General features: G+C 36.5%; 1 protein-coding gene across 1 annotated transcript in view; it reads left to right on the top strand.

Moving 5' to 3' along the window:
* The window catches only part of THSD7B (thrombospondin type 1 domain containing 7B), an 832155-nt gene that overhangs the window by 549095 nt on the left and 262306 nt on the right, over positions 1–20754 (top strand). Inside the window, exon 13 of the mRNA XM_047772023.1 lies at positions 9349–9612. Within this exon, the coding sequence (XP_047627979.1) occupies positions 9349–9612 (264 nt within the window). The remainder of the gene's footprint in view (positions 1–9348; positions 9613–20754) is intronic.

The following is a 20754-nucleotide window of genomic DNA, read 5'->3' as shown; positions in this document are numbered from 1 at the left end:
TGTTTACTCCTTTTGGTCATAAATTCAATGAAAGTTTGGGAGGCATTTCATAACCAATTTGTCCCACAGCCCTAGGAAGGCTCATTCCTATATTGAGGGAAGATTTCAATGATATACCTATGACTGGACCAGGACCTCCTAATAATTATCATAAAGGTGAATGACCACCTGTCTTACTAGTCTGTTATGGTCCAGGAAATGAGTCTTCCTTGTTGCTTCTCATATCTGAAGTTATGCTATTATAATTATTTTAATTCTATATAGAACTATATTTCAATCATTTCAAGTCTCTTAGTGATGATTATTTTTGTTAGAGATTCAGTGGGTAACACAAGAATCAGCAATCTTATAAAATAAGCAGAATACAAGGTATATGGTTAAAAGTATTAATAAAGTCATAATGAGGATTGAAGCCATGAACTTCCAGCATCAAATCAGTTGTTAAGAGATCACCAAGACCAGGGAGCAGATTGTTGGCAGAAATCCAACTTTTTTTTTTTTTTTAATGTAGGTCACTAAATGTCTTCTATTATAAGTACAAAATAGGGACCTTTACACTAAAATGATTATGGCCTGGTGTTATCCATACTAATCCATCCCTTAACTGAGGAAGGGTCCTTCCTGATAAGCAGGAGATTTTGGTGTTTGAATGAAATTAAGTTCATCGTTCTAACTGAAGTTGAGTAATCTTAAAAGAAAATTCATATTGATATTAAAAATATTTATGTTAAAAAGCTTTTTGATGGACCATCCATCCAGAGCCTTGGAGAGGAGAAATCCACCAGGGTAAAACCAGAAGTACTGGATGTAGGTAATTGACCATAAGCCAAAAAATTAGATAGATTTTTAAAAATTTCCATATGCCCATGATAGAAAAACATTTGTTTCATGTATTAAAATCCAAGAAATCAAGATTTGGTATGGCATTTTGGAATAGCTCTCTGATTCTGATGTTGTCATCGTCTCCTTCCCTTTGGGTATCATTTCTTTTCTGTTAGAGCATTGTGTTAAGGTGAGTTTGACCAGTTTTGAAAGGTCAGAATCGTCCCATCTTGATCTTTCTCAGGACACAATTTCCTTCATTTCTCAATTAACTACTTGCAAGTGTAAGCTCCATAAATACACAAACCTGGCAGAGTGTGAGCAGAGGTCTATGTGGTACCACTTCTCATTTGAACGCTTTGTTTCACGTTTTAGTGTCTGTTTATCAGGATAAAGTTACTGTTGAAGTGTGTGTTAGGCTGTGTGCTATTTGTGAACTTAACCTCTCGAGGTGGCACCCTAGGGTTATTTCAGTTCTTTTGCATGTCTAAGTTTCTCCTTCAGTGGTCTGAAACGTTCATGTGTGCTTGGAGCACAGGGTGGCCAATCTTCTGTGTGAGTCCCTAGGCCAAAATTCTTTAAATTAATGAATGAATTTCCCTATGAGACCACTGTATGTATGAGGGCTTGCCACTCCTATAAGTTTCCTAGTTGAATAAGAAAGCTGTAACTGGTTGGGAAGAGAGGTGTCCCTTATCTTCTGAGCTGGAAGCTCTCACTTTTATTCAGACAAATCCTGTTAAGCTGTTCAAAGAAAGACATCAGTCCAACCCCCTACCTAATCACCTAGTCCAAAATTTCAGTGTCTTTCAACTGAGCAACATTCCAGTATCTCTCAACTAAGATAAACCATTCCTTGTTTTTATTTATTTATTTTATTTTTTAATTAAAGCATAATTGATTTACAATGGTGTGCCAATTTCTGGTGTACAGCACAGTGACTCAGTTACACACACACACACACACACACACACACACACACTCCTTTTTTCATGTGTACACACACATTCCTTTTATTAAATATTATTTTCCATCATGGTCTATCCCAGGAGATCAGATATAGTTTCCTCTGCTATACAGTAGGACCTTGTTCTTTTTCAACTGAGCAAAATCTTCCCAGTGTCTTTTAACTGATTAACCTAGCTGCCTCTTCTTGAACCTAAGTTCAAGGTAAACCTACTCTTCATGGCAAGGAGTTTAACAACCACCAAATAAAACTCATAACTTTCAACCAAGATAGGAGATCCAAGACCCGGGAGAGATATACCTGGACTCCCTGAAGAGGTGGGCAAGCTCAAGGGACCCATGATGGGACCAAGGCTGCAGATACTTGTAGAGTTCAGGCAAAGGAAAACATCTGCTTTGGGTCCCTTTGTGGTCATCAAAACTTTCAATTTAAAGAAAAATGTGCAACATGAGAGTTGTGAGTTAAGCTTTATCCAGGGTCTCACTGAGGACTCTAGCCCTGAAGACCACCTCTCAGCTCATTGGTAGGAGGAAGGATAGTTGCTGTGATTTTGTTTTTGCTAGGGAATACCTGCAGTCAGCATACATCTTGGTGAAAACCTAATGCTGGTCACAAAATACAAAAATCTCAAGTTAGTAATCATAATGCTTTTTCTATGTATGGGAAGTTGCAAGAAGTGAGGTTCATTAAAACACTTTGTGAAATGCTTCTAACTATCTAAGGGTTTTTTGTCCAAAACACAGAGTATCCTATTATTGTCTTTAATTTCCTCTTTCTGAAGCACTGAGTTCACAGTCAGCAACTGCAATGAGTTGATCTTTGTAGATTTGGATGGAGAACAAAATGCTTTTTGCTTTTCTTTTGTTTGTATAATCATTGGTTAAAAAAAAAAACAGTTAGTGAAAAATTTGACTTCTCAAGCTTTATTTTTATTGTTGTGATACTAATGCTTGTGTTTTGGTTTTTCCCATGTAATTTGGTAGTAAATTTAATAAGCAATCCGTAACAAGGATGATAGTATAGGCAAGGGTTTAGAGTATAAAGCAATATGGTTCTCTCTTTAACATAGACATAAATAGAGAAGCATACAGATACAAATACAATCCTCTCCATTGTATAGGAGACCATCTAGGGTGTTTATTTTCCTTTTTCTATATTTTTTAACCAGAGTCTTTAGTTTAATAACTGGGTGTTCTCTATATGGTATGTAAAATCACAGGATTTAGATTCAGTGATAATTAAAGCAGTTGTTCATACAATACTGAAATAATCAATACATCAAGTAGGAGATCTGTCTAGATCTATCTATATCTATATCTATCTGTATATTTATATATACATACACACACATATTTTTTTCAAAATGACTGGATAACTAATACCCAACTTTTTAAATACAGTGGTCTTTTTTGTTTTGGGTTTTTTTGTTTGTTTGGTAGAATCAGTTACAAGTGTCCATCTGACATAAGGTGAAATATGTCGTTAGAGTTGTAGTAGAGATTTATTTTTTAAATATTTTTTAAGTATAACTGGTTCTGAATTCAGAGGTAAATACTGATTATGCCTAGAATGTAATCAAAGTTAAGGACTCTGATAATAAGTTTCTTTTTGTGAGAACCATCTCCACATTAAGTAACTTGTTTAAATCCTCCTTCAAATAGCAATGCCATGTAATTAAGAAGGATATCACCAATATAGAGTGTATATTTGTACAGAATATTTGTTGTGCCAGTAACTTTTGATTACTTTGTACATGAACCATTAATTTATTTCTTCCTATTCACTCTTTCTCTCTCTCTGTTCCTCTCCTTCTTCTCTCTTGCCACCCTCCCTCCTTCCCCATTCCCTCCCTCCTCCCATGTCCCTTTAAAAAAAGAAAAAAAAAAACTTCTAAATTTTTCATGGAACAATTTTTGTTTGCCATTTCTGTAGGCTAGGCCTTGGGAACACTACAAAAAATAGGTAGACATGATGCTAATTTAACAGCTTAGAGTCGAATGGGAGATAGAATTTTGCTACAGACAATTACAACACAGTGTAGTATGTACTACAATAGCTATTATATGAGTGCTGCATTAGGGTGGTAACAAATTACCACAAATCTCATGGCTTAAAACAAGACAAATTTAGTATCCTACAGTTCTGTAACTCTGAAGTCAGGTGCATGTTTCACAGGGCTATAAACAAGGTGTAGGTAAGATAGCATTTTTTTTTTCTGAAATGTCTAGGGAAAAATGTTTTCTTTTTTGTCATTTTCATTATTATTTTTAATAGTTATTTCCCCAATACATTTTTTTTCTACTGTATAGCATGGTGACCCAGTTACCCATACATATACACATTCTATTTTCACATATTATCATGCTCCATCATAAGTGACTAGACATAGTTCCAAGTGCTACATAGCAGATCTCATTGCTAATCCATTCCAGAGGCAATAATTTGTATCTATTAATCCCAAGATCCCCAACCACCCCACTCCCTGCCCCTCTGCCTTGGCAAGCACAAGTCTATTCTCCAAGTCCATGATTTTCTTTTCTGTGGAAAGGTTCATTTGTGCTGTATATTAGAGTCCAGATATAAGGGATATCATATGGTATTTGTCTTTATCTTTCTGGCTTCCTTCACTCAGTATGAGAGTCTCTAGTTCCATCCATGTTGCTGCATATGGCATTATTTTATTCTTTTTTATGGCTGAGTAGTATTCCATTTTGTATATATACCACTTCTTCCTAATCCAATCATCTGTCAGTGGACATTTGAGTTGTTTCCATGTCTTGGCTATTTTGAATAGAGCTGCAATAAACATGTGGGTGCATGTGTCTTTTTTAAGGAAAGTTTTGTCTGGATATATGCCCAGGAGTGGGATTGCTGGGTCACATGGTTGTTCTATGTATAGTTTTCTAAGATACCTCCATACTGTCACAGGAAACATAACTATGAAAGAATAATCAAACAGATGCACTGTTAGTGATTTTTCAAGACTGTGGAGGAAAAGAGGCATGAGACAAGGAATGTAATTAGCCCCTAGAAGCTGGAAAAGAAAACATTTTTCCCTACACATTCCAAAGCAACAGAAATAAGAGCAAAAATAAACAATTGGACCTAATCAAACTGACAAGATTTTGCACAGCAAAGGAAACCAAAAAGAAAACAAAAAGACAACTTACAGAATGGGAGAAAATAGTTTCAAATGATGCAACTGACAAGGGCTTAATCTCTAGAATATGCAAGCAACTTATACAACTCAATAGCAAAAAAGCCAACAACCCAATTGAAAAATGGGCAAAAGACCTGAATAGACATTTTTCCAAGGAAGATGTACAGATGGCCAATAAGTACATGAAAAAATGCTCACCATCCCTGCTTATTAGAGAAAAGCAAATCAAAACTACCATGAGATACCACCTCACACCAGTCAGAATGGCCATCATTAGTAAGTCCACAAATAACAAATGCTGGAGGGGTGTGGAGAAAAGGGAACCCTCCTGCACTGTTGGTGGGAATGTAAGCTGGTACAGCCACTATGGAGATCATTATGGAGATACCTTAGAAATCTATACATAGAACTACCATGTGACCCAGCAATCCCACTCTTGGGCATGTATCCAGACAAAACTTTCCTTAAAAAAGACACATGCACCCACATGTTTATGACTCAGTCCAGGAAAGATTCTCTGAATTTAAGATCATGTGGTTATGTTGGGCTCTGCCAGATAACCTAGAATAGTCTCCTTATTCCAAGATCCATGTAAAGTGGCATGTCACATGTTCCAGGGATTAGGATGCAGACATTCCTAGAGAGCATCATTTTGTCTGCCACATGCTATGCAAGTACAGAAGAACACCTCTTCCAGAACTGAGATGAAGAGTATGTTTAAGGATGTCTTTCTGGAGAGAGCAATCTGTTACTTTTGACTGAAAAGGACAAGTGGTCATTAATTGGTTATGGCAGAAGGGTAGAACTGATGACAATTTCTGGAGTAGAACACACAAATTCCAGAAAATAAATGAGTAGCTTCTAGGAACTAAAAGATTCTCGTTATTACTTATAACAAAGGCAGAGTGGTACAACACAGTGGAAAGGAAAATAGGCCCGGATCCTCTGGAACTTTAATGACCAAGGTAAAGAATCTAGACTCTATTCTGTGAACTGTGGTAAATTACTGGAGAGCTTTAAATAGATGAATGATGTGATCAGATCTCCAACTTTGTGATTTGGTCCTGGCTGCAGGGCAGGGAATAGATTGAAGGGAGTGAGTCATGGAGGGATTAAGATCTTGGAAGAAGTCATTTTGGTGGTTTAAGCTGGGGGTTTGGAGGAAAGCTAAATATGGGTGACATCAATCAAAACGCATACAGTGGACTGATTCAAGACATAGTTAGGTGTTTGATATGATAGATCTTTATCATTAAACAGATAAAAGTAGCACAACAGAATGCCTCAAGTGTGACACTCCAGTGTTTGTGTTGGTCATATTGGTAGAACTGGGAAGTGCAGAAGGAGACTGAAATGTTGTTATGTTAAAAGCATGTGTGTGGATTTTGCCAGGATAAGTTTTGTCCTTTGGGTGGAAATTTCCAGTCTATAGATCAAAAGCTTGAGTAAGAAAGCTGGGCTGATGACAGTAATTAAGAATTTAAGGGATATATATAGTTATTTAAATTCTGTGTGGGTGAAGGTGTAGGATCAGAAGAGAACCTAGGGCAGTGCCCTGAGGAACCCCATCAGTTACAAGAGGTACAGAGGGAAAATAATTCAACAAACAAAGAAGATGTCCCCAGATTGATGGTTTGGGCATGGTGTAGGGGCAAGGGTCTAAAAGGTAAGGTATGCTGGAACTTGGAAAGGATATTTTGAGAGAAACAGTATAGTCAACACTCAGACTTTTCATTTAATGATCAAGTCTGAAAGGAAATAGAAGATAGTTCAGTTCTTTGTTTTATTACTTTGGCAAGAGTAAGTAGTTTTAAGGAGTAAGTATACTCAGAACTAGGGTTAAGTATGTTGATAAGAGAGTGGAAGATGTAGATGTGGAGATAACAGTGCTTTATGGACTGTTGGAAAGCAGCAGAGACTTGGGCATGTTAAATACTGATAAGGAGCCAATTCCCACCCATTGCTATTTTTCTCATACAGAAAATTTTTGCAGTGGTGATAGAGGCTGTGCTTCTCACACTTATTCTCAGTAAGTTCCCCTAATGGGAGAAGCAAGTGAGTACTTTCCTCCCAGAGGGACAGTGGTTTGGCTGAGGCTTCTATAAAATCACTTCAGGTCCTGCAGGAGTCTTTACTTATCGTGACCATAAGAATCACAGAAGACATAGAGCCAATCGTCCAGGTGACAGCTATAGACTTGTGGTGTATAATGTAAACTATCTGTCAATGAGAAAATATTCAATGCACCAGCTAGTAGCGAGCAAAACAGCCGTAAAGGCTGGAAATAGACTAGTAAAGCTGCCTACATTGGTTTTTGTTTGTTTGTTTGTTGGTTTTTTATAAACAGCCAAGACTCCAGCTAAGGATGCACTAATGAGGAGACAAAGTGAAATTATAGGTCTAGGAAAAGTTTTTAGAAAGTGTGTTTGTAGAAATGTTGAGTCAAGTTACAGGCTGTCTTGGAATCCATTAAATAAGATTATCAAGTATACATCACTGTGAAAAATGACTCTGCATTTTCATTACTCAGAGTTAAGATTACAGTTAAAAGGTCCATCAAAATCAATTGGTAAGGTAAGGTCATGGTCTAAAATACTTAAAAAGGTCTCTCAAAGTGCAAAGTGCAAGTCATCCCTTTTTCTTAGATTAAATTATCCAGCATGATTTCAGTATTTATTTTAATCTCTTGTTTCTATTAGTATTTATGAGCTGCCTGATAGTAGGAACCAAAGTAAGTTCCACTTTGTCCACATCATTCTCATTTGTGGATATCGTTCTCACTCCCAGAGCCATTGTCTGGGAGGATATAGTTTTGTTCCTTGAATAAACTGTTTTTTAAAAGTTACTTGAAAAAAAGGGAGGGAGTCAATATTTACACCATTTGGTTGGTTTCCCTGGAAACCATTAATTTCAAGGAAAATGAAGACAAGGTAATCTGTTTTTATCAACAAATTATAGGGAAATCAATATTAAATAAATCAATAATGACTCTTCTAGCTGTTGAGCCACTGTAGCAAATACCTAAGTATTTTTTGCCCCTCTCAAACCTGAAATTTAATTTCTTTTAAATTAACTTAAATCTCACAGTTGCTCTGGTAGTTGCTTCCATTATCCTAGGGATTTACTTCCATGTAAAACCAAGAATGAAAAGGAGAAAGGCTTTATTTCATTTAAAACTTAATAGTCTAAGAACTTTTGTTAATTTAAAAATTTTTTTGTTATTAAAGTATAGTTGGTTTACAATGTTGTGCCAATTCCTGCTATACAGCAAAGTGATTCAGTTATACGTATATATACATTATTATTTTTTTTTTGTCTTTTTAGGTCCACACTAACCGCATGTGGAGGTTCCCAGGCTAGGGGTCAAATTGGAGTTTTAGCTGCTGGCCTACCCCACAGCCACAGCAATGAAAGATCCAAGCTGCATCTGTGACCTGCACCATAGCTCATGACAATGCCAAATCCTTAACCCACTGAGCAAGGTCAGGAATTGAACCTGCATCCTCATGGATGCTAGTCAGATTCATTTCCACTGAGCCATGATCATAACTCCTATGTTTTTTTAAAATATTCTTTTCCATTATGGTCTATCCCAAGAGACTGGATATAGTTCCCTGTGCTATACAGTAGGACCTCATTGCTTATCTATTCTAAATGTAATAGTTTGCATTTATTAATGCCAAGATCCCAGTCGCTACCACTCTCTCCTCCCTCCCCCTTGGCAACCACAAGTCTGTTTTGTATGTCTGTGAGTCTATTTCTTTTTTGTATATAAGTTCATTTGTGCCATAGTTTAGATTCCACATGTAAATGATATTGTATGGTATTTGTCTTTCTCTTTCTGACATACTTCAGTTAGTATGATAATCTCTAGTTGTATCCATGTTGCTGCAAATGTCATTATTTTGTTCTTTTTTATGTCTGAGTAGTATTGCATTATATATATGTACCACAGTTTCTTAATCCATTCATCTGTCGATGGACATTTAGGTTGTTTCCATGTCTATTGTGAATAGTGCTTATATGAACGTAGGGTTACCTGTATCTTTTTGAATTGTAGTTTTGCCTGGATATATGCCCAGGACTGGTATTGCTGGGTCATATGGCACTTCTATATTCCATTTTCTGAAGAACCTCCATCCTGTTCTCCACAGTTGTTGTATCAGTATTACCACCAATAGTGTAGGAGGGTTCCTTTTTCTTGATACCCTCTCCAGCATTTGTTGTTTGTAAATTTATTAATGATGGCCATTCTTACCAGTGTGAGGTGGTACCACATTGTAGTTTTGATTTGCTTTTCTCTAATAATTAATGTCTAAGAGCTTTTAAATACAATGTGAGTGACTTTTAACAAAGAGCAGATATGTAATTAATACATCATTGTCTCTTGTTGGAACAGGGAAAAGCAGGAAGAAGGAGAAATGCCAGGATGCTGACTTGTACCCTCTAGTGGAAACAGAACCATGTCCTTGTGATGTGTTTATATCTCACCCTTATGGAAATTGGTCAGATTGTATTCTTCCTGAAGGCAGAAGGGAGTCTCCTCGAGGATTGCGGGTACAAGGAGACAACAAAGAATGTGGAGAAGGCACACGCTTTCGAGCAATAGCCTGTTCTGATAAAAATGGAAGACCTGTTGACCCTGCCCATTGCAACAGCTCTGGTAAGGAGATGGGTGAGGAGTAACAGCCCAGGAGGTTGGCGCCAGTTCTAAGATTGGTAGCCTTGTTTGTTAGTAATTATTTCTATTCTCCTTTGTCAAGAGCACACTGTCTTTCATAAAATATGGACACATGCAAGGCACATATCCATATCTCACTGATTAGCTGGAATTTGATTGTTTGCCATCTTTGACTTACTTCCCTCTATACTTTACCTCTGGCTGCTTGTTCATTGGAGGTGAGCATAGTTGCTTCTCTTTCCAAGAAAGCCAAAGCGCTAAAATACATTTTAGGATGTTTATTGGTGCTCTGATCAAATATATAGAAGGTGTCAGGCCTTTTATTTCTTGTAAGTGGGGTGATAAAATACCAATGAAAAAGTTAATTTTAAACGTTTTACAGTACAATGTATAAGTACATCCAAATTAATAGACTAAAGCTGTAGAAAAGAAATTAGGCAATCTGGAAGAATTTTTGAGATGTTAATCAGAGAGAAGACTATCTTTTTATTTTGTTGAACCTCGGATAATTTAAAAGCTATGGATGAACAGACAAAAGAAGGATAATTAAATACAGGTGGGATAAATATTGATGGAAGATTTTGAGACTAATGATGACAGTGGAGCTTATGAATTTCCTGCTCTATTTTTCAGTTTTTACCACATTTTTTTTTCAGTAAGCACTAAAATACATAGAGGTTTTATGGAAGGTATGAACAGAATTCATGTTTGAGTGGGAAACTCTAAAAAAAAGTGGTAGATTTTGGTCTCTGTCATTAAGGTCTTATGTTCTAATAAGCTTCCTCAATAAAGCCAGAAATGGCAAATTGAATTCCATTTTAACATTCAAGTCAAGTAATTGAAAATTCATCTTTAGTCTTTATTGCCAGTGTATTGGCTCATTTTATTTAGTATATACTCGGATCATTATAGGAATGCAAATTAAGGTTTAATGACTTTTTAATTGGTGCTATCATCGCTCTGCTTCCTGGATAAGTCTACAGAATTGCATTCTGTGATTTTACTTTCAAAAACATGAAATACATCACAGTCAAATAATGGGCCCATTTTATAGAGGCCAACATTGGTTGACTCTAATCTTTGATTTTCAGCTTTTATGCACATATTGGTTTATTTTTTTTTAACTTCGTGAAATATATTTGACATATAGCATTGCATACATTTAAGGTGTACATGTTAATTCAATATATGTATATGTTGTAATATGATTGCAATTATAGTGATAATTAACACCTATCATATTACATAATTATTATTCCTTCTTAGTGATTGGAAGGATTGTAATCTATTAGCCGTTTGATTCTAACACAATATTTTTGTCCATTTTTACTATACTTTGCATTAAGATCTCTAGGACTTATTTACTACTCATTGCAAATTTGTGCCATTAAACTATACTATCCCTGCCCTATCCCTCCACCCTCTCCCCTGGAAATCGCCATTTCACTCTGCTTTTTGAGTGTGGCTTTTTTAGATTCCACATATAAGTGGTATAATACAGCATTTGTCATTCTTTGTCTAACATCTCAATATAATATCCTCAGGGTCCATCCATATTGCCACAAAAAAATCCTAGCTAGAGAAATTAGGCAGGAACAGTAAAAGGCATCCAAATGAGGACAGAAGCAGTAAAATATACAAACAAAAGGAGGGTGAAAGGAAAAGATTGTTCCTTTTACCCTGTTTTTATCTGCCTTTTGTAAGTTGGTGGTTCTCCTTGGTGGTATGTTGTTGTGTTCTCTCTCTGCCCATTTTTTGAAGTTTTTGTTGTTGTTGTTGTTGTTGTTGTTTTTGTTTTTTTGTCTTTTTAGTGCCGCACCCATAGCGTGTGGAGGTTCCCAGGCTAGGGGTTGAATCAGAGCTGTGGCTGCCAGCCTACACCACAGCCACAGCAACACCAGATCCGAGCAACGTCTGTGACCTATACTATAGCTCACAGCAACGCCGGATCCTTAATCCACTGAGAGGCCAGGGATAGAATCTGTGTCGTCATGGATGCTAGTCGCATTCACTTCTGCTGAGCCAGACGGGAACTCCCATTTTTTTACGTTTTTTTAATAGCTTGCTTTACTTTATGGTTACCACCTCTTCTACTCTACCTCTTCTGCTATAGAAGTAACTACCACTTCTTTCAAAACCCCCTTGCAGTATCATCCTGAGAAGGGGGCTGGCTACCTTAGGAAGTTTCTCCCACTCCTCTGCAATCAAACTCTTCTCTAGCCTACTCCAAGGACATTCTGGAATCTCCCCTTAGGTAGGCTGGACTTCCAAACATTCTTTTTTCCATGGGTATTCACACAGTTTTGCATTCTCAAGGTTCTTTCTTTTCTCATCTCAGTGAGTGGAGTGGGGCTGGTTTTTGACAACCCCCTTGTATCTACATCCCCCACCAAGACCACTTTTATTTACTTATAGATGAACAGGTGGACTGGAAACCTCCAAGTCCTTTGATGTAATACACAGAAGCAATTTTAGTTAATGGATATCTAATTATTATTCTAAAAAGAGAAGAGAGGAATGACTTAAGACCACCCATGATTCTGATGTTACCTACATTTTGGTTCATTCATTCAATTGACCAAATCTTGTATATTGAGTACCTGCTGTGTACTTAGTCCTCTTCTATAATTTGGGTTTATAATTATGGGAAAATCAGATATTGTGCGGTTTATTGTTAGTGGAGGATAGAAACAAAACAAATTAATAAAAGGAATTTCAAGTCTGGATTAGCCCTTAGGATCCTGAATAGAAATTCTTTAGACTTTAGGAAAATCTTCACTGAAGTGACGTAAATTTGAAGGGTGAGAAGGTAACAATCATCTGATAAATATGTGCCAGGTAATTTCCACTTAATGGAAAAAGCATGTCCAGAGGATGTAAGGCAGAAAAGAAGTTCTGGAAAAAAAAGAAGCCCTGTCATTTGAATCTGGTGGGACAAAGCAAGGGGTTTGGATCTAAATCTAGTGCAACCATCAGATGGGAAGAGGTGTACATAATGTGATCCAAATTAGGTGTTTAAAAAGTCACTCTAAGAGTACCTTTATTGCACAGTAGGTTAAAAATCCAGCACTGTCACTGCATGGGCTTGGGTTGATACTGTGGCACAGGTTCGATCCCTCGCCTGGGAAGTTCCACAAGTTGTGAGCACAGCCAAAAGTAAATAAATAAAAAAAATTTTAAATAAAAAAAAATTACTTTTGGCTAATGTGTAAAGATTGGCTTCAAAGGAGCAAAGATGCTATTGGGAGACTGTTGCAATAGTCAAGGTAAGACATGATTTTAGGTTAGACTTAGGATGGCATCAATAAAGAAACAGGAGAATTAAGATAACATTTGGAGATAGAATTGACAAGATTATTCCAATGCTAGTTGTCTTTTTTGTAATATATTAACTATCTTTCACCTCTAATTTGTCATGGGTTTGTCTGTGTGTGTATAATTTAGAAATAATCATTTCAGGTTAGAAAAGAAAATATCCTCAAGGAAGAGGAGGCATTGAAAACAGAACCAATTTACAGAGCAATAGCAAAAGCTATTAGAGATTCTAAAAGATTTTTACCAAGTGAAAACAGTGCATTGATCAATATTTACCAGAGGCTCATAACTATTATGATGTATTTTCAATATATTTTGTAGTACTTCAAAAAATATTTTTAAAAATAGTAAACGGAATTACCCCATTGGGTCACTTCTAAGGTTAAGAGACAGATCCATCTATCAAGGGAATAGAATACTTTTATGTAGTCACTAATATAGACATTTTTTAATATCTATTAGTTAACTCACTATTAAGAATTCTCTTTTCTTCATGGACAAACTGAAGCAGAGAGCAGTGATCTCAATCTGGCTCTCCTAGCAAGAGCAGTAAATACTTTGCCTTTCTAAGGTCTAACATAGGTCTTGTCTTCCATTTGTACTTGGTAGACACAAATGGGATTTCCTAAGATGATAGCAGAAACAGTTATTCCTCAAGCTGAGGAGATTCTACGTGGTCCCTGCTTGTAACTATAGCTGTGGGCAACACAATTCACTAAATTCTGGATTCTCTCTCCTAATGGAGTTCATGGAAGATTTAAACCACAGATTAACATTAGCCAGGTCTCTTTGTTGTTAGAAATGTCACTGAGGGGACTAATATTAAAATCACACTTAATTAAAAGAAAAAAAAGTTTAAGAATGGAATTTACATATATAGCCTGTCAGCAACTGTCTGCTTATTTTGAATTCCATCAGTGCTTAATGTCCAAACATTTGATATATTTCCCAACTGTATGTGACAATAAGCCAGATGTTGACTCTAATTACCTAGTTCAGGCAATGGAATAGCATGTAAAAAATAAAGATATTTGAGGTGAGTTACTTTCAGCTATCTTCCAACTTTGTCTCTTATTCCAGCTTTTGTCAAAAGAATAAGACACAAAATCACCCCCATGCCCCATCATACTCCATTCTCTCTCCCTTTCTCTGCCTTCTTCCCTGACTTCATTCAGCTCTCTGATCATAGCAAGTCTTTGCCTAACTCCTCTAATAAATCAGTCTACCTTATCATCCTTATGATTCCTTTATGAATATATTTATCTTTTTAAAAAAATTCTGTGTATATTTTGATTTTTCTTGTAATATGATTGCTCATTGAAATTCAGAACTCAATCAAGGTCCACTTCTCCATCCTCAATACCTAACACAGGGTCTGGCTTGTAACAGGCTTTCAGTATATGTTGGCTGAATGAATGAAAAAACAAGGTTAGATATGGCAAGAGACAACATGCATGCCTAGATAAAAGCTCTGAGTGTGTGTGTGTGTGTGTGTGTGTGTGTTAAAAGCTGTTGGGGTAGAATAGGTTTGGGTATAATGGATGCAGAGCCATTGAAAATTGGCCTCTGCAATATATAGTCAAACAAACACTATAGAATACCCAATTCTATTTTTCCCTTGATATACAGGGATATACACTGCTACTAGTGGAAGGGAATGTTTTTTGAGAGAATGGAAAAATGCAGAAAAGAAAGAAAAAGACAAATACCATATGATATCACTTATATCTGAAATCTAATATATGGCACAAATGAACCTTTCCAAAGAAAGAAAATCATGGACTTGGAGAATAGACTTGTGGTTGCCAAGGGGGAGGGGCAGGGAGTGAGGTGGTTTGGGAGCCTGGGTTTAATAGATACAGACTATTGCCTTTGGAATGAAATAGCAATGAGACCCTGCTGTGTAGCACTTGGAACTATGTCTAGTCACTTATGATGGAGCATAATAATGTGTGAAGATAGAATGTGCACATGTATGTGTAACTGGGTCACCATGCTGTACAGTAGAAAAAAAAAGTGTATGGGGAAATAACAGTTGATTACAACTAAAAAAAAAATAATAAAACTGCAATAAAAAAAGAAAAATAATTTTCCTAGTGATCCAGTGATGATTATGTGAATAAAACTTTAATTCATCTGAATATAAAGTGAAAATGTAATCTGCTTCATATCTGATTCCATATAAATTATGATTGATTTGAAAGGCAATTAATTATATTCATTAGTATTTTATCTAGAAATAACTTGGCATTTGCAGCTGAGCTCTAGAACAGCAATTTTATTAATTTCCTGTCATATATAAGAAGGTATGGGAGGTCCAGTTGTGGCTTAGCAGGTTAAGAATGCAGAGAGAGTATCCATGAGGATGTGGGTTCGATCCCTGGCCTTGCTCATTGGATTAAGGATCTGGCCTTGCTCATTGGATTAAGGATCCGGCCTTGCCCCAAGTTGTGGCCTAGGTCACAGGCAGGCCTCAGATCTCACGTTGCTGTGGCTGTGGTATAGTCCAGCAGCTGCAGCTCCAATTCAACCTGTAGCCTGGGAACTTACATATGCCACAGGTGTGGCCCTAAAAAAAAAACAAAATAAAACAAAAAGGAGGTATGAATAGTATACAAAGCAAAACAAACTAAAAAACCTTTGTAATTTAATGAATAATATTTTATATGTTAGAAATTACTGGAAAATGTTAATTTAATCTTAAAACCTTCAGAAAGTAAATGTTCTGTGTGGTATTGATTATTATTGAAAGCTTTATCACAACTACACAGAGACACATTTATTTTGACAAAGCTAGAGGACTGAAATTTACATCTTTATTAACTCAGTTAGTTAGGAGAGCATTTTATAAAGTGTCCTGGCGAAGACTTGTGTAGATCAAAGATTTCACAAATTTTTAAAACTATTGTGAACTCTGCTAATGAGTCTATAACACGGAGGTACTAAATAATTATATCTCTTATAGAAATAAATGGAAACTCCTTAGTCATCTGAAATTTTTGCTAAATGACCTGTTTCCTAAACCTCTGTACCTTTATGTTTCTGGAGATGTTGAAAAGCTCTTCAAATCACCATTTGAGGAGGAATAACAGTTCCTAATGTGAGGCAAAGAAATTGAAGTTTGACAAGATGAATGTGTGTGTTTTTCATGTTGAGATTTTGCTTGCTTTGCTTTTTTTTGTTTTTGTTTTTGATGTGAATGTTGCTGTTAAAAATTCACATGACATCACTGCTTTAGAGATGTTTCTCTCTCACTCCCATGTTCCTCTATCCCAGTGGCTTTCCCATATTTGCTCTGACTTTTCTCACTGTTACCTCAGATCCACTGCAGTGGAAGGTCCATCCACTGGTTCATACTCATTTCTTCCTTACACCAACATTTTGTCTCATTTCAATGAGAAGACTCTTTCACAATATGACTGTCACTCTCATAGGTTTTATTTTTATTTCTTCATTTGTCAGGTAAGTTGTACTTTTATTTTATTGGAACATAGTTGTTTTATAATGTTGTGTTCATTTCAGGTGGACAGCAAGGTGATTTAGTTCTACATATATTCATTCTTTTTGAGGTTCTTTTCCCATATAGGTTATTATGAAATACTGAGTAGAGTTCCCTGTGCTATATAGTGGGTCCTTGTTGGTAATCTATTTTATATATAGTAATTTGTCTATGTTAATCCAAACCTCCTAATTTATCTTTCTCCCTTCCCCTCTCCCCTTTGGTAACCATAATTTTTTTTTTTTTTGTTATATCTGTGGGTCTGTTTCTGTTTTGTGAATAAGTTCATTTGTATCATTTTTTATTTGATTCCAGATATAAGTGATATAATATGATATTTGTCTTGCTCTGTCTGACTTTACTCAGTATGATCATCTGTAGGTCCATTCATATTGTTGCCAATGGCATTACTTATTCTCTTTTATGGCTGTATAATACTCCATTGCATATATGTACCACATCTTTTTTTTTTTTTGTCTTTTTGCCTTTTCTAGGGCTGCTCCCATGGCATATGGAGGTTCCCAGGCTAGGGATCTATTCGGAGCTGTAGCCACCGGCCTACGCCAGAGCCACAGCAACATGGGATCCAAGCCACACCTGCAATCTACACCGTAGCTCATGGCAATACCAGATCTTTAACCCACTGAGCAAGGCCAGGGATCGAACCCGCAACCTCATGGTTCCTAGTTGGATTTGTTAACCACTGAGCCATGATGGGGACTCCTGTACCACATCTTCTTTATCCATTCTCCATTGATGGACATTTTGGTTGCTCCCATGTCCTGGCTATTTTGAATAATGCTGCTATGAGTATATGGATGCATGGATCTTTTTGAATTATGGTTTTCTCTAGATATATGCTCAGGAGTGGGATTGCTGGAACATATGGTCAACTGATGGCCCAGTCCCCTTGGTGTGGCATGCAAGGCCCTTCTTGATTTACCCTTTGTATACCCCTGAAGCCTTATCCTTCTTCCTTTCCATGTTGAATTCCACCCATCTTGGGATTTTGGATATCTCAAAACATATCATTCATTCTTACGAGGTTTTTGCCTTCTCTACCTGTATGCTGTAATTCTGCTAGGACTTTAATTTTCTTCCTTACAATGAACCTCTCTAGTTGACTTTTAATAACCTTTCAGGTTTCAGGTTAGAAATATCAACTTTTCTGGGAAACCTCAGGGAATCGTTACAGTCAGCTCTTCCCCAACCCAAACCCACTAAGAGCTGAGTATATCTGCCTTATATCCCTTATTATTATTTTTTTTTGGCCACATCCATGGCATGTGAAAGTTCTGGATCAGGGACTGAATCCATGCCGCAGTTGCAACCTATGCCACAGCAGCAGCAACACCAAATCCTTAATCCATTACACTGGACTGGGATCAAACCTGTACCTCAGCAGTGACCCAAGTCACTGAAGAGACAACACTGAATCTTTAACCCACTGGGCCACAGCAGGAACTCCTACCTTATATCCCATAATGAGATGCAGGTCCCCAATATTGGTGCTTCCCATATTTTTATCTACTTTATTGCTAGTCTGCCATGGAGGGGTGCTGGGTCCTTGAGGAAGGGACTGTCTAACTCATCACTGTATCATCACAAACACCTGGCAGAGAGTCAGCACATTACACATACTTAATAATTGTTAGCAAAACACAGAATATAAATATGTGCTTATGTATAAGGAATTTTAATGTACATAAATGTATTCATTTTTTATGACTACTATAGCAAAACCATAAACTAGGTGCCTGAAAATAATACATGTTCATTAACTCTTTCACAGTTCTCTAGATCAGAAGTCCAAAATTTACTGGGTCGAAATCAAGGCGAGGTCAGAGCCATACTCCCTTCAGAGGCTCTAGAGGGAAATCTGTTTCCTGGCCTTTTCCCAGATTCTAGTTTCCTTGACTCTAGGCCTCTTCCTGTGTCTTCAAGCCAGTGGCATAGAATCTTGCTTCAGAGTCTCATTACCCTCTGTGTCAATTATATGCCCTGTCTCCCTCTGTTTCCCTCTTGTAAGGATGTGTAGGATTTCTCAGTTTGTGCTGATAATCCAGGATAAATTTCTCATCTCCATATCCTTAATTTAACCGTAACCACAAAATCTCTTTTACATATAAGGTAACATTCAGAGGTTCCAGAGATTAGAACCTGGATATCTTTGGGGATCATTATTTTTCATGCTGCAATATGTTAAGGCTATTGTGTTTTGAAGCTAAACTTTTTTAAAAGTTGTGCAAATGAAAAAGAACTGGAAACTCCCTTAAGTGTTAGAAGCAGTGGTATAGTGTTATTTTCTTCATTCTTTCATGTATGTAGTATCTACCAAGGGGATTTATGCAAACAATTGATATAGTAATCTGAAAAATAATTAAGCAAAATATCACAATGGCTAAAATATTGTAATGAAGAATGCAGTTAGAACTTTTAGTTTTTTCTTTAAGTAAGATGTAATCAGTATTTTTTTTTCACTTTTTTTAATGGGATTTGGGGGTATGCCCTTGTATCTAGTCAAACCTCAGCTTTATCTTATTTATTTATCGCATTTTGTATTCTAGTTTTATCTCATTAACAATTATTAGAGGAGTTCCTGTCATGAATCAGTGGTTAATAAATCCGACTAACAACGATGAGGTTAAGGGTTCTATCCCTGGGCTTGCTCAGTGAGTTAAGGATCCGGTGTTGCCATGAGCTGTGCTGTAGGTTGCAGATGTGGCTCAGATCCCACGTTGCTGTGGCTCTGGAATAGGCTGGCAGCTACAGCTCCGATTACACCCCTAACCTGGGAACCTCCATATGCCACGAGTGTGGCCCTAGAAAAGGCAAAAAGGCAAAATGACCAAAAAAAAAAAAAAAGAAAAAAAATTATTAGAAACAGGAGTTCCTATCATGGCTAAATGGTTAACAAACCCAACTAGCAACCATGAGGATGTGGGTTCAATTCCTACCTTCGCTCAGTGGTTTAAGAATCTGGCATCGCCATGAACTGTGGTATAGGTCGCAGACACTGCTCAGATCCTTCATTGCTGTGGCTGTGGTGCAGGCCAGTGGCTACAGCTCCGATTCGACTCCTAGCCTGGGAACCTCCATATGCTGCAGGTGTGGCTCTGAAAAGACAAAAAAAAAAAAAAAAGAAAAAAAGAAAAACCAATTATTAGAAACAAACACTTGCTGATAAGATCTTTGAAGAGAGAGTTCTGCTACTGAAAATGTTTCAGGAACTCACAGTCCAAGAAGTCATCCAATTAAGGGATATATAGAAACAGTGGTTCATTTGTTGATGTACTGATTTATTCTTTTTAACAAACATTGAAGGAACACCTGGTTTTCATCAGGCTCTTTCATATATAATGGTATATAAAGATACATAAGTAATACTCACTGGAGGTAGTCACAGTTTCATAATGCAGAACTCTTAGGAACTTCTGAATTGGGTATTGTCTTCCCTCTCTGAGTCATATCATACTTTAGTTTTTGGAATTACAATGAAACAAAAATTTCAGGGAAAAACCAGCTACACAGTTTCATGTACCCTGTATTTCTTATCCAGAATTATTTCCAAAAATAGAATAAATGTTTCTCTCTCAGTGATTAGAGGTAGACAATAAAAGAAAGTTAGATTAGGGCCTTATATCTTAGTATCTGTGAATTTTATTGGAATACATTTCTAGAAAAGGCCATATGTGCTGTCACCTTTCTCCTGAGATCTGTGGGCTTGTGATAAAAATCCATGTATAGATTTCTTTTACTTAATTGAAATAAGAAGCATCATTATCTTATTCTAATTCAGAAATAACTAGGACTTCTAAACTATTTTTCTCTATGAATCAATGTATATCAATCTTTTTTTCCTTTGAGGCAAACAGGTAGATAGCTTATGAAGTGCAAAATAATTCTCTGCCTACATTGTCTTAAAAAAATAAATCTCCCTAACTTCAGTAATAAAACAGGGATGTCCACTTTGGACATGTAATCAGCACTATAATGGAGGTTCTAGCCAACCCAGTTAGGCAATAAAGATAAGTTTCAAATTATCTAGGTGAAAAATGGATAAGTGAAACTAACTATTGGTAGATATCATAATCTTGTAAATAGAAAATCCTGAAGAATTTTCCTATAAAACTATTATAGCTAATAAAGAAATTCATCAGATCTTCAGGATATAAGATCAATATACCATCAATGATATTCAAAGCTAGAAAAAGTAAAAGATAAGTATTTCAAATCAGACATAGTCCTGGATACCAGTAATAAATCAGAAATCAGAATTAAAACAATTTCATGCATAATGGCATAAAAAG

Source organism: Phacochoerus africanus, chromosome 3 (genome assembly GCF_016906955.1).
Source record: "Phacochoerus africanus isolate WHEZ1 chromosome 3, ROS_Pafr_v1, whole genome shotgun sequence".
Taxonomy (NCBI): domain Eukaryota; kingdom Metazoa; phylum Chordata; class Mammalia; order Artiodactyla; family Suidae; genus Phacochoerus; species Phacochoerus africanus.
The sequence above is the reverse complement of the archived record's forward strand: the minus strand, read 5'-3'. Positions and strand labels throughout refer to the sequence as shown.